Source organism: Phasianus colchicus, chromosome 6 (assembly GCF_987193195.1).
Source record: "Phasianus colchicus chromosome 6, bPhaCol1.hap1.1, whole genome shotgun sequence".
Lineage (NCBI taxonomy): Eukaryota > Metazoa > Chordata > Aves > Galliformes > Phasianidae > Phasianus > Phasianus colchicus.
The window spans coordinates 8,233,980-8,248,416 of NC_143441.1; the positions used below are offsets into that span (position 1 = coordinate 8,233,980).

General features: G+C 41.3%; 1 protein-coding gene and 1 long non-coding RNA gene across 8 annotated transcripts in view; one reads left to right on the forward strand and one right to left on the reverse strand.

Moving 5' to 3' along the window:
- STAC (SH3 and cysteine rich domain) overlaps positions 1 to 14,437 on the reverse strand; it is a 254,281-nt gene that overhangs the window by 13,024 nt on the left and 226,820 nt on the right. For all 6 annotated transcript variants that reach the window (XM_090142346.1, XM_090142344.1, XM_090142342.1 and 3 more), the window contains 5 exons: positions 14,184 to 14,265; positions 12,312 to 12,427; positions 8,402 to 8,474; positions 3,509 to 3,573; positions 2,481 to 2,569 (listed from right to left, as the gene is read on the reverse strand). In XM_090142346.1, coding sequence (XP_089998472.1) covers positions 2,481 to 2,569; positions 3,509 to 3,573; positions 8,402 to 8,474; positions 12,312 to 12,427; positions 14,184 to 14,265 — 425 coding nt within the window. The remainder of the gene's footprint in view (positions 1 to 2,480; positions 2,570 to 3,508; positions 3,574 to 8,401; positions 8,475 to 12,311; positions 12,428 to 14,183; positions 14,266 to 14,437) is intronic.
- On the forward strand, positions 2,064 to 14,177 carry LOC116227235 (uncharacterized). Of its 2 annotated transcripts, none has more exons than XR_004166511.2 (3): positions 2,064 to 2,153; positions 8,341 to 8,531; positions 14,020 to 14,177. It is a non-coding gene; the product is annotated as an uncharacterized LOC116227235 (long non-coding RNA). The 2 variants fall into 2 exon arrangements; XR_016467645.1 differs by lacking the exon at positions 14,020 to 14,177 and adding an exon at positions 12,220 to 12,305.

Consider the following 14,437-nt stretch of genomic DNA (forward strand, 5'->3'; position numbering starts at 1 on the left):
AGAAAAAAAACTTAGAAGAAAATAAATTTCAAGTTGTCAGAGGAAGAGGGTAACTGAACCTGAAGTCTTCCACATCAGTGGTCTGAGCACTGAGGTTTTACATACAAGACCTGCATTTAGCTGATACTTTTTAGTACAGGACTAACACTGATGCCTCTAATCTCCTGAAAGTATTCATAAATAGAAGTCCCAGGTGAATCTATATTACTTTTCCTGCATGGATTTAGGCTGCAAAATCCATGATAGGGGGCAACCTGCTTGATGTTTACTGCTTGTTGAAATGGCTCTCTGGTCTTACCCTATTTTTTTTTTCCCACTGCATCACAGCCATGGACAAGTACTCTGCTCTACATCCGTGTTCTAGATTTCAGTAGGTGCCAAGATAGGTGCTTATCAATGCAATATCTGAAACCTCGGGTGCCTAAATCCAGAACTTGCTTTAGGCATTGTAAAATATGGCCATCTCTTCGAATAAGCTTGTTACTGGACTATCCCTTTTTGCTGAAGCCAGAGCTCTGGAAAGCAAGACTGATTGCTTCTGCTGCTGAGGAAGGAAGAAATCAAGGTTGTGTCAAATACGAATTGCTGCTGAAATCAGGACTGTCACCTCTCAGCTGCAGCAGTCTGCTGCCCATTGCATGCCCTCAGATGTGAGCTCAGATCTCCACAAATCTCCCTTAACATTTCCTTCCAGCTCACCTCCTTCCTCTACTAGTTCTCTTCCTTCTGTTAAGATGATCAGTGTCCAGTCGATCCCTGACTTGGGCTGCCAGGACAGTACATATCAAATCTTGACAATACTACTGCGCTGAACCCATCTCCAGAAACTCAACTTTGTTGAACAAAAATTCATCCGAATGACCTGAATCCTGCCCTGCAGATAGCAAACTGCATTACTGGCTATTTGGCATCACTTATGAAACAGTGTTAATCCATGTATTACTAAATTTCTGGTCATGGGACAGATAACTTTGCTGTAGCCTAGTGACGATATTCCAAAATCTGACTCTTGTCTCCATGGAAAGAGCCTGTCAGTAATGACTATTCAGGTTGTAGGCCATAGGTTGTTTTGGCCTTCCATGGGAGGGACAGGGGAATCTTGGAGAATGATGCATTTTCTGGTTTTCTGTGTCTGGCTGAGGATGCCAGAGGATGTGTGTCTGAATGGACTTCCTCTCCATGGGAAAATTGCTCAAGCTGAAATACACCTATGAAGGAGCAGGATGCAGAGTGGGATCCCTCAATCAGAAAGGCTGGCACTAAAGGTCACCATAGCCTGTGGTTATTTCCTGAAGAGCTGTCATGCCTAAAATAATGATCAGAAAATGCTAGCAAAACAGAATGATAGGGAAACTTGTCATTTCTGCCTTACATCCCACTCATTCTTTCCAGAGCAATGAGAAGATACAGCTGGGAATACTAAAAAGGAGATACTGACAACAGGGGCATTTCTCTGGCAATTCCTTAAATTTTGTGGCAAGTGCATGACTGTTATCATGTAGAGAATGCCTTGGAGAGAACTGACACATTTAAAGTCAACAGCTCTAGGAAGGCCCTCAAAATATGAACAGCATGAGTCAAGCTTATTGCACTCAAAGAAAAGTTGCTCTTACACTTTGGTGAGTTTGGATTAGATCCTGAGATGCCAGCAACTGATGCAGAACTGAGGCAGGAAGTGTTAAAAACTAATAATTGACAAGGACATTTGCAAAGCTCAGGATGCATTTTCTAGTGTGAAAAAATGCCATCCATCAGCTGGACGTCATTCTTTTTTCTCATCCATAATCTGAACGGCAGGGAAAAATCAGACAGGACTTGCAAAACGTTCAGCACTAGGACAGCTAGCGAGGAATTCCTAGATGAAAATTTATGTTTGAAAATGACAAAGCAACTGAAAACTGAGTATTTTCTAGTGGAAAGCCCTCTTAATCCTTGTATAGGAACTGCTGAATCAGGGCGTGAACCTCTGATTGACCACCTGAGGTGAGCAATGAGTCAGCCCTGGGAGCACAGGTGAAGGCAATTCAGCTGTGCTGCTGGAAGGGGTCGAGCCTGGCTGCACCTCTCCCCATTTAAGAGCTGACTACCACTGGGGAAGGTTTTCTTTTGGAGATTGCTCCTCTTGGAGTCTTCTCAGCAAGCCCAGGACAAAGGTAAGCTTTTCATTCATTCTTCTTTGGCGTGATAACTTGTTTAGCCTAAGTTTCTTGTATATTTCTTAATTATGGCATCTGTATATTCATTGATTATACACTCCTGAAGTGACTAAAAAAGTGTCTTTTAAGCATTTTATCTGTTGTGTCTTTGCCAAAAAAATGGTCACTGGATTTGTTCCTATGTGAATAAGTTTGTATCTACAAGTACTTATATTTAAAAATGTCTAGGAAAAATGTCAGAATAAATCTCTTTTTTTCATATATAACAATAAGAGCCTTAATTTGCATGCGTTAAATGAAATAATAAATATTTTGGGGCTTTACCTCATCTCCAAGTCTTCATTTTCTTGTGGTACAAATTTGTACAAGGCAACATAGGTGTTCATTTGTAACGTGCTTTTATAAAATGGTCCCTTTAAGAAAAGATAATAATAATAATGAGAAAATGTAAATATCTGTCAAATATTTAAGTGTAACATATGGCCCTGTATCTGGAGCTTATTGACACTGGAAAACCTAGGACTTCTGTTCACATTGTTACAGTGAGGAATCGAGGTCTGTAATTCCAAGAGATGAGCCAGAATCTCATTGCTTTCATATCTTGGAGGACAGTTGCCTAAATATACTGTGAGCCACCAAGGCAATAAATGTCTTCATGGAGGATTAAGAGTCCTTGAACCCCAAGATCAATTTCCTGGCAGAAATATGAACAACTTGGTCTTTTAGGTGAGACCAAAAAAGTGAGCCTTTTACTCCTTAGCATATGAATGTTGCAAGCCCAGCAGTATATTGCTAGCATTATATAATGTGTCTATTATGCAGGCCTCATTAGGGATGAGTTCAACCTGTACAGTGCATAAGTCCAATGAATAGAGAGGGAAAATCACATTCTTAAACAGAAAGTTATGTGCACAGGCTTCCTGTAGAGAAGACTGGCTACTCTTTTGCCTCTCTGCTGGAAATCTTCAGGAAAAAAAAAGCACCTAAACCAAACCCCAGGTAATTTTCCAAATTATGTCAGTTCTTTGATTTTTATGTTACTGCCGTTCTGTTGTAACGACACGGCCTCCACACTGGGTATTTTGTGTTTATAACATGAAATTATAATAAGCATAGGAACATAAAAAGCTCCATTAGTGGTCAACCAAAAAGCCATCCAGTCCTGTATACTGCTTCCAAGCATGGCCAGGGGCCCAGAAATGGAACAATTATATGACAAGCAAATATTGATGTTTGCCCTGGATAGTGCCTCCAGCAGTCCCACCGCAATTTAACAGCTACAAGTCCTCCCCAGTCTATATTATACATGTCTTCCCATCCTCACTGCGTTCTCGGAAGATTCTTAGCCGTACCGGTGAATGAATACTTTTTGGTTCTTCTCCAAAGTGTTCTGTGCCATTTTCGGAATATGTAAACACTGAAAGAAAGCAAACACGTGGCATTTTAGAATAGGGTAAGGCTCTTCACTTCACCAAGGCCAGCTTCGTTCTCTTAAACTCATCCCCTTACTTTTTTTCATCCCTTGTCTCCTCTGAACCCTCAACAAAACCAGGTATTCTGCTGAACTTGGTGCATGGCTCAAAACCACTTCTATCCTGAAGAGTTTACAGTCATACTATGTGACCAGTTTTGATCAAATGGCTATAGGTAGGTGCAGCACAGAACTTAAGTCTCCCAATTGCACTACTATTTAAAGTCCTGAAGCCTTTTCTTCACACTTGGTGCTGTATTTTTGTGTTTAAGAGCAGAAGAATTTCCATTTGAAAAGCAAGTTCAAAACATGATGACTGTATACAAGCATTATTGAGAATATTTTGCAGCTAAGAACCCTTCTTCCTGTATCTGTCTCCACATATTTGGTGGACTTCTTTGCTCTTTCTCTTTGGCAACCTCTGCCTGGATGTGCTGGCTATGCCCTCTCCATCTGATCACAGAGGGATATTAGAAACACTTCAAGCATAAGTTGAGATGGGTTGTCTGTTTGAAAGGCATACATATGGCCTGTTTGTTTGAAAACATGCTTCTAAGTTACTAAATCAGAAACTCCTGGAATAAACCAAGAATCACAGATCACAACTGACCTGATACAAATCAGTTATGCTGTATTCATAATTGCTTTGCCATATGACAGATATCTGTCCTCAGTTATCTCCTTGGAAAGGCCACACTGGCTTTATTAAATTGATTGAATTTTAACAATTTACACTCTAACAATTGCTTGGTGTTTTATGCTTCTGGATAAAGTCTGAATATGATTGTACTACCTGGAATCCTTTAGCAGCTAGAACCACCAGCGTCACCTCCATCCATTTACCCCTGCAAGTGTTTCAAGCAGTTTAGTAGTCTCTAACAAGAATTTGGACATCTCCAAACAGTAATAAGTAGCAGAATGACTGTTAGAGTGTATTTTCTTTCTATTTCTTTGTGATACGTTTTCAGGTATTCAGAGAAAACAGGCCAGGGAATCACGAAATGGCTGAGTTCTCTTCTCTCTCTGCTCTTGCACATTCTCACCTTTCTTCCATGAAACATGTTACTTTGGCTATTCTAGATTGCTAATGACAGCCAGTCAAGGTCTTTGAAGAAGTTTTTTGAGTTAAATAGTAAGGCTCCTTGAGAATAGGCAGTTGTACTTAGATCTTGAAAAAAAAAAAAAGTACTGTTCTTGTAAAGGAGGAGATAGATAAAGCGGTAGACACAGCATGAGTAAGACTTTCTATGAAGGGACACATAGCTATGAGAACACAAAACCACATAGACTGATAAAATGTGAGACAACTTTAAAGTCATAAAGTCTAACATGTGAATGTGAAGGCTGTAAATGAGTTGATGCATTTGGCCTGAAACTGCCCCAAGTTCTCTCCAAGTGGTTTGATTGTGGCTGACCTGGAGGCTTCCTTGTGCCTTTTACCAAGTCCTGTGGTGGAGGGATGCAGACTCTGCACACTGTCACCAGCACCAGAAGGGAAAACTTTAAGGAAAAAAACACTTTGCAGTATCCTGTAGCATACAGGAATGCATATTCCTGGCATCTGTGTAGAGGAGTCCTACTTATGTTTCTATGTTCCACTTTTTTTTGTTCAGTGGAGAAGGAGGTAAGAAAATTGGACAAGTTCTAGTGAGTGAGTTGAGTAACTAGGAGCCATTTTGACTTGCAGAAAGTCTTTCAGAAAAAGATATAGAGGCATTTCAGCAGAAGAGCATCTTAGGGGAATTTCTGCTTGGTAATAGGAAACAAAGCCTGGTTATTCATGTGCATCGTGTGAGCTGTGGAGGGCTCATGGACCACATCTTTGTGTCATATGGACCATACAGAATAACAGAATCATATAGAATGATTTGGATTGGGAGGGATCTTTAAGATCATCTGCTTCCAACCCCCAGCTATAGGCAGGGACACCTCCCTCTGCAGTTGCTCAAAGCCCCTCCAGCCTGGCCTTGAATGCTTCCATGGAGGGGGCATCCACAACCTTGCTGGACAACCTGTTCCAGTGTCTCACCACCCTTACAGTAAATAATTTCTTCCTAATATTTAGTCCTCTTGCAGCTTAAAGCTATTTCCCCTTGTCCTGTCACTTAATGCCCTTCTAAAAAGTCCCTCCCCAGCTTTCCTGTAGAAAGTACCCTTTGGGTACTGAAAGGCTGCAAGGTCTCCTCAGATCATCTCTTCTCCAGGCCAAAGAGCCCCAGCTCTCTCAGCCTGTCCTAGAAGGGGAGGTGCTCCAGCCCTCTGATCTGTGGCCCTTCCCTGGACCTGCTCCAACAGCTCCATTCTTGTGTTGGGTGACCCAGAACTGGGTGCAGTACTCTAGGCAGGGTCTCATGAGAGCAGAGTAGTAGGGCAGAATCACCTCCCTCGACCTGCTGGTCACACTCATCTTTACACAACTCTGATATGATTGGTCTTCTGGGCTGCAAGCAGACACTGCTGGCTCATGTTGAATCTTTCATCAACCAATGCTCCCAAATCCATCTCCCCAGGGCTGCTCTCAAGCCATTCTCTGCCCAGCCTGTATCTGTGTTTGAGATTGCCCTGACCCAGAGGCAGGACCTTGCACTTGGCCTTACTGAACTTCATGAGGTTGGAATGGGGTATGCATACCCATGTGTATGTAGGGAAATGCTCACCAAACCTGGCTTTGCCAGGAAATTGTCCCATGTTTGCTGAAATCCCTGTTGATAACAGGCTTGTATGTACTTCTTAAAGTACAATTTGGCCTGGGGGCTTCCAATACAGACAGTGCAGGAGTGTAACTGGCTTAGAGGAAGCTGAAGGGCTGGTGATTAGGTATGTCATCTTAGAATTGTAAACTGGGCAGGTTTGCTGGATATTTTGCATGCCGGGGCCTGAAATAATCCATCATCCCATGAAGTTGCTGTCATATGCCTATGGGGTTGATTCCATTGCCACACGTGATGAGTCCTCTCTGCTTTTTCTCTTTAAACAAAGAGGCTCAAATGTGCATGTTCCTAAAATCTTGTTTGCAGAATGCAGGTTTTATTGGAACAAAAATAACCAGAATGAACCCGATTCATCAAGGCATTAATGTGGAACTGCCTGATAAAGAGGCAGTGGACAACAGAGGAAAAAGGAGTGGTGAATCACCCTGCAGCAACATTTTGAATTTACTTTGTTAAATTTTTAATCTCTGTTTAGTTCATGGTCTCTGGATATTTCTAGGAGGCACTGGAGTCTGAAAGCCATACAGCTCTGTTGTTCATGTTTCTACAAAACATAAATCCATCCCCTTTCATATTTGCTTGCCCTAGCAGCAAAAGAGGAAAAAAGAAAAAGGGAAAAAAAAAAAAAAGAACAACCAAAAACACCCTGAAAAACCCAGAGATTTTGACAGTCTGAAAAGGATTTTACCATTTCCACATTTCCAGCTTGTGCAAACAGTGCGGGCAGTTTATTAAAAATCTACCAAGGGGAAATTTTTGGAGTGACTGATGCATAATTTATACTCCGAGCCTCTGAAGGATGGATTGTAAAAAGCCAGTGCTGATCAAAGGAATCGTTAATGTGCCGCGGAAGTTATTTGGGGGTTTGACAGATGCTGGGTTTTTAAACTAATCTCTTTGAGTAAGTTCCTTGAATGCCTCTTAGTGCATTCAGTGAAGGCAGGTCTTGCAGCAAAAAAAGTTTCTTTTGGTTTCAGAAATTCAACTGCTGTTTGACAATGAAAGAAAGTTATCAGCAAACTCAGACAAGGCCAAATTAATCTCAGGTGGGCAGGATTAAAAAATGTGAAGTAGGTTAAATTTTTTATCTTTAACCAAGTGAGATCAACACACATTGGTGAGATGGAGAAGCCAAATAAATTGTCAGAAGGAAAGAACATAGATGGGATGTTGATAAAACAGAAGGGAGGAGATGACTGAACACAGTGAGGAGAAGTGATAGGAACACTTGGAAAGGAAGGAATGAGAAGGAGACAGCATGAAAGTGGAATGAACAGTTAAAGCTGGCATCTCACCTACATGAATTGCCAGCTGCATGTAAGGAGCACAAGGGGTCTAATAGAAAAAAAGTTATATTCTCTGTGATTTATTTTTGTAGTGTACATCTCATGTGAACTTTAGCCTCCTTGTGCTAGAGAAGTCACTGATGGTTTGGGCCTGAAGTTTTACTAGAAGTGGTCCAACCCACTTTGAACTTATTGCTTCCCTTGCCACGACTGAATTCAAAAAGGAGGTCATGTATACCATCCCACTCTAGCTGAGATTTCATCACTCAGCTCTGGTCTGGTAATGTAAAAGCATTACTTCCTAAAAAGCAGACAAAGGAATTGGCTATTAATATTATGGGGGCACATTCTGTAGCTGTAATGAGAAGATGCAATTATAATCAAGATTCATTGTGATGTATATTTTACAGACATATGGGTATTATATGATTCATTTCCTATACCGAAGAGATTGTGGTGTATATAGAGACATGTAGACAAGTCAGACATATGGAAAGAGAAAAAAAAGTCTTATTTTTATTCCATTTTACCAATGTGAAACTGAAACTTTTTAAGTGACTAGTCTAAAGTTATGAAGCACAGGAGATAAGGAATAGACCTGAACATTGTCCAGTGATGGAAACCAGTGGCTTGGATCTCAACTGCTGCTCAATAAAGCATTCCCCAAATTCTTTCACTAACTTGTTGCCTCACCCACCTCTCCCTTCCAAAACCAGGAATAGGTTCTACACAAGGCCAACACGTGCAAAGATGCCATCCTGGCCTAGCAGCACTCACCACTGTTGCTGCGTTTCCTGCTTATGTCAAGGCTGCTATCAGCTTCCTCAGGAACTTCTGCCAGATCCGCTGTCTGCAGGGACAGAGAGAGCAAATGAGATGGGAAAAGCCAGGGAAAGCGAGCAACAAGGTAAGATAAAACCTCACGCGAGCCTTTGGGGAATGCAGAACTTGGGTGCTATCAGAGCAGAGCAAATCAGCCTGATGGGACTGTAGAAAACACTGATCTGGTGGTGCACAACAGATACCCCGCTTTATGGGGAGGAATAAAAGCCCACAAAGGACTCTAGAGAAAATTTCCTGTTGTGAGTACAAAACATTTCTGCGGTGTAAAGTAAAATGAAAGTTAAGGAATAATTGAGTGTGTTAAACAACCTGAGTCTGTATAAAACAGAAGTTTGGGGAGATTGGAGATGATGATTTTTTTAAATAGCTGATGATGGAAGAGACTGGCCATTAATTGAAACTATTGACTAACAATTTATTAATTCTGAACACATTTTTCAGTAAAATAACTGTAAGAGAAGTGTGATTTTAATTCTGTTAACATTCTGGGTGGGGAAAAAAAAGGAGAAGGAGTATATTGGAGTCGTGCAATCAGCCTAGAAGTATTTGCCTTCGATTTCTTTTTTCAACCTGGCTGGTATAACAAAGCTCAAATATTGTTGTTAGAATTACTATGATTTCTTACGTGTACCATATTAATGTCAATCATGATTAGGGACCAATTGTTCTAGGGCATAGGAAAACACAGGATGACAGGATCCCAAGCCTCTCAAATGCGCTCTGCGTAAGGCGCTGGATTCCTCAGCTGGGTAGTTGGCTTCTCCATGTATACATAGCCTGACAGGAACCAGGAGCCATGCCAAACAGCTCTGTCCGAATCTAACCTTAAGGAGCTTCTCTTTCTGAACTACTTTTGGATAAAACATCACCACATGAACAAACAAACAAACAAAACTTTAAAACTGAAGCTTGCGTCATAATTTTTTATACTATTTTTTCCTTTCACTAGTGTTGACAACAATACTTTCATTTTAGAAAATATATTAGCAATTCACTATATTTTCTAGGAATTTTATTTCTTAGCTACTTCTCACTGCTGAATGACAAAGTTAACAGTAGATTTATGCTGTAGGTATCCTGTGATAATCATGTCTCTCTTACTATTTTCACAGCCTTCCACTTTATTTTCTATCATGCACTGTTTTTAGACTTCACCCTTTAGGAAAAGGTCATGCTTGTCTTGCACCTTGTACAAATGGGTCAACCCTGGGTGAGAAGGGATAGAAATGATAACAATGAGTCAGAGTAGAGCAGAGCTAGGGGTTGCTAGTCACTGGGTAAGGGAGGGAAAGACTGGCTTTGGTGAAATAGCAAGTTGCAACTATTTTTCAGCCCACTGTTGTGGTATGCTCCTCAGTTTTCATGAACTAGCATCAAAATTACTGATTAACTTCATATTTTATTGATACTACTGCATATGGGATGTGCAGGGACTGTCTCTTCAGTATATAACTAATCCAAAACCTCCTGAAATAACATCACTTACATTTAAGGACTATTCAGACAAGAAGCATATAACGGAGTCTCATAGTAGAGGTACAGAGCTGCTTTTGAGAAGACTAATAAGAACTGGAATCACATTTATATCACCTCAAGTGACTTTCTGTATAAATGTGGGTTGCAGAAGCACATTTTGAAGGAAGCAGTAGGTAGTAAATCTGGAACATATGGCTACTTTCTTTTAGAGGAAATGCAGAATCCAGGCTGAAATTCACAGTGGGTGCATCCACACTGCTCAGTCATATTAAAAATACCTTGGCTAGTTCAGAGCAAGATGATATCTCCACTCTGGGCAGACATGAGCTTCAGTTCTAGGAGTTGTAGAGGCAGGGCACGGCTCCTGGGCTTGCTGCCTTTGCTGTTAACTATTCTTGGCAGTTACAGCTATACTGCTCTGAGCCTGAGCTAACCCTCTCCCTCTCATGGCTTGGACACATTTGTGAGGTGCAGTAGGAACCCGGGTATCAGCATGTCCCTGGTTTGTCCCATGGCAGAACCCTGAAGCCCTCCTCAGCTGCCAGGATTGGGGCACAATTGAGCTGCAAAGTCCCAGTGATGCTATGAGCCTTGCAGCTGCATTAATGCCTCTGTTTCAAGAGAAGAGCAGCACAGAAGTGAGCAGGGAAGACCACTGGGAAAGAATTGTAGTCCCTGTGCGTTATCAACTGCATGGGCACCGATAGCTTGCATGCTCTGGTGCATTTTCACCTGGGCTCTAAGGGCTCTTTGTCACCCTCTCCTCTGGCCACTGGTCAGTGTCTGCTCCTTGGTCACGCATCACAGTTGTGAAGCTCCATGCACTCATCATTTTGATCAGGGTTGGGTCTGTCCCTGTTTTTTGTTCTTGACTTAATCCACAGGCTTGCACCAGCAGAATCTGTGGTTTCACATGCCTGTTTATTCAGTTCTCTAGTGTTTTCTGTTTTCTGTATGCTGACACGTTTTACGTTTGCTCTCAGCCTCACTACCCTGCAGAAATTCTCATAATGAACCTGCGTTCCTCGTTCTACACCCACACCCTACTTAGTTACGATCACTCCTCTAGGGAAAACACAGCATTCATGATTTCTACGCTTGAGTAGTCATTCATAATTCAGTGCAGTGCTTTATTGATTTAATAAGCAATAACTGCATTTGTAGAACTTCTGTTTCAAGTAAATGGAATAATTGAAAGAAAGAAGTGTAATCACAATGGGACAGGAGGTAAAGTCACTTTGGGTTTTAAAAAAGAATGAAAATTACCAAATTCCTTCTAAAGCACAAACAAGAGTGGATGAAGGACATGTCCTTTAATAAATCCCTTCCAGATTTCACTTAGTTCTTGGGTAAATTTGTGTTCTTCCCATCTGAGAAATGAGTATCTGTTTAGAGACCACCTATGCCATCTGAAGTACCACTCACTCACAAGTGAGTATATTTTTAAATCCTAGGAAGACACCCTACCAAACGTAACTATATTTTAGCTCAAGTTTAACTTAAACATGTAAATATTTGCACAGAGGCCTGGAGACCAAGTCTTACAGTTTTTCTGTGCATGGTAAGTTTTTTTTTTTTCTGATGTGAGCAAAGGAAACACTGTCAGATAGCTTGGGTCTAATTTTTAGACATGATAATCAGATCCAGTCTGTGGAGCATTTAATTGTGACTGCTTTTCGAGATGTGGGAGAATCTCCTGGTGAAGAATATAAGAGATAATCTGACCTCATGGACACCAACACTGCTGAAATATCATTTCTCTCTTTAATTGTCAAGTGGTACTGTTGAACTAAGCAGGGATTTACAGCAAGGAACTCTTTCTTCCCTTGTCCTCATTCTCCACTCTCTTGCCATGGTCCTGAAGAAACTGACTTCAGTGATGGGGGAGAATGAATGATAAGTTTTAATATGGAGGTGAAAATCTCTTTGTCTGGATGAGGAGCTGCGAGATATGGTTTAGTAGCTTGTGGTAGCAGTGGTAATGTGAAGATGGTTGGACTAGATGATCTCATAGGTCGTTTCCAGCCTTGTGATTCTATGATTCTATAACAGGCTGAGAATACCTGTCAGGATTTGAGGTTTGGAGGGAGGAGCTTGAATCTGTGATGTTTCTCTCATGAGAATAAAAGATTATTCACTTAAATTGTATTTTTCTCTTTTTCTCAAAAGTCATCTAAAAGATACTGAGTTTATAAAAATAGTGTTTTCTTGTCTCATCTTGGGAGCTGGGAACGGGTTTGTTAGTGTTTTTCTTTTTGTGTGTATTTGTTTTACAGTCTGAAATACAAGTTTAGTGGACTCCTGTGAATGAATAAGTACTGTTTCTCCACAAAAAAAAAAAAAAGGAAGAAAGATGTGGGATACTTACAGAGTTCCTATTGGGAGAATCAGACCCACTTCCAGAACTGCCCTTCTTGGTTTTCTGGGCTAATGAAGTCCCAAAGCGAAGAGTTTCATACACAGGATCAACCTTATTGCCACAGGCTGCAATGGAAAGAGGAAAACATACATCAGTGCCTCAAAGATATTTCTGCCCTGGTTCCTGCTCCACCTGTAGAAACAGCTGCTTGTACCGAGATGTTGGGATACGTGTTTAGAAATACAGGTTGAGAGGCTATCCTTATAAAAAGCATTTGAAAGTCTTAATAGAATTGGCTTTTGCTAGTGGCTTTTTGCTGTATCTTTGCTCATGTTAAGATTACGTTTCCTTCACGCAGGCTCTCTGAGTCCCTGTCATTGCCTCATCTCAGTCCATCTGCAATCCTCCTTCCCTAATCTCCACTAATGCTGTCTATGTTGACATGAGTGAGTCAACATATCAGGAGGCTTTAATCCATGTTTCTCGCCTGTTCCTACCACTAACTACTTAGATTGCTCTCCATGCTGCATACTTGATGGGAAAAAACTTGCATCTTCCCTGAGCATCCAGGTGGTGTGTGCAGGCTTTCACCTTTATGCCGTTAACCCTCACAGAGCTGTTACTGGGATAATGTGGATAAATAAGGTGACCTGGATCTTCCTGAGAAGGTGTTGATAGCACCAGTGTGGGACCATGTGGGATCCGGGGGCAGTCATAAGAAAATACCTGCCATAGGAAATGCATTCCAGGTTGCTCAGCGTAATCTAGGAGTAGTGAGAAAGGCCACCAACCCCACTGGCATGTCTGATGATTTTCACTCCCACACTTTCCCTCTTAGTTAACCCCAAACTAATCTCTCGTGAAAGAGAAATGAACATCTCCAAGTGGCATGAACAGATCCAGATGAAAGCCTTCTATACGTACTGCCTTGTTAGACCTCAGCTTCCCCTGTCATACCAGGCAGTAGATGCTTAGAATACAGCATCTTAGTAACACTGTATGGGAGGGAAATCTGGGCAAAGTACTAAAAAAATGCTTGGGATTTTGATTTTTGATGGGAACGAAGTACATCTCATTTTTAAGTCAGAGATTGCTCAGAATGCTTCAATTACTAATGACAAAAATGACAATGATGGATGGTTTGAGAAAGAGAAACTTAGATGAAATCTATGTAACTAACTTCCTTTTCTCTAAACAACAAAATAAGTGTTCTCAGGTAAGCCAATTTAAACTGACTGTTTACTTCTGGCATTCCTCTTTTTATACTGCCAGGTTTGCCTGCTCAGACTGCTTCTGACTAGGGAGAAGTATTATTGAGGACCAACTCAATTTCTCCATTTCAGAAATTTTTCTTTTCAGGTATTACAGTGAGCAAAATGTGGTCTTTTAAATACTTGGACAAACTGCAGAAACATTCTGTAAGGAAAAAAAAAGTAGAAAAGTAAAAAGGATGGGTGAAAAAAGAACAAGAACCTAATAGGACTTACAAAGTCCTATAAGGGCCAGACCAGTGATTTAAATGCATCCCACTGTTGTGATCTCTGTCTCTTACACAGCTCTTCCCAGCTCAGACCTTCACTTCATACTCCACAGTTTCTTCCTAAGTTCCTTACTTTGAGCTCATGTAGTTGTTGTTATAAACAGAATGACTACTAGGAGGTTACATGTAGGGGGTTTTGAGTGAAACACACAATAGACACACCCTCTCCTCTTCCAGCTTTGTATCTTTGAAGTGGTCCTTTCCTGAGATGGCAGAAGGACATCCAGTCACTGAAAGGAGCTGGAAGGCAGCTGAGGGCAAATACCATGGCTGGAAGTCTGCCGCTGCTGTTGCAGAGCACTGCCAAAGGGAGACTGAACGGAAAAGCAATCAGAACCTACCAATAGGCATCACTTCTTTGATGCAGCCAAACTGTTCATGAATGAGAAGTGGTGAGCTGTAGTACCGTCGAAATCCCTTTGGCTGGAGGGAGAGAAAGCAAAAACATGTGAAGCGCATTGCTGCCATGATTGACATAGTAGAAATAACCTCAGCTCCTTGGCTAGAGGCATAACAGGGCTTTTTTATTTCTTCTGCAAAGTGTGGTGAGACTGGAAATTTGCCTTCTGCTGTTGAGTCACTGTGGGGTGCAGAG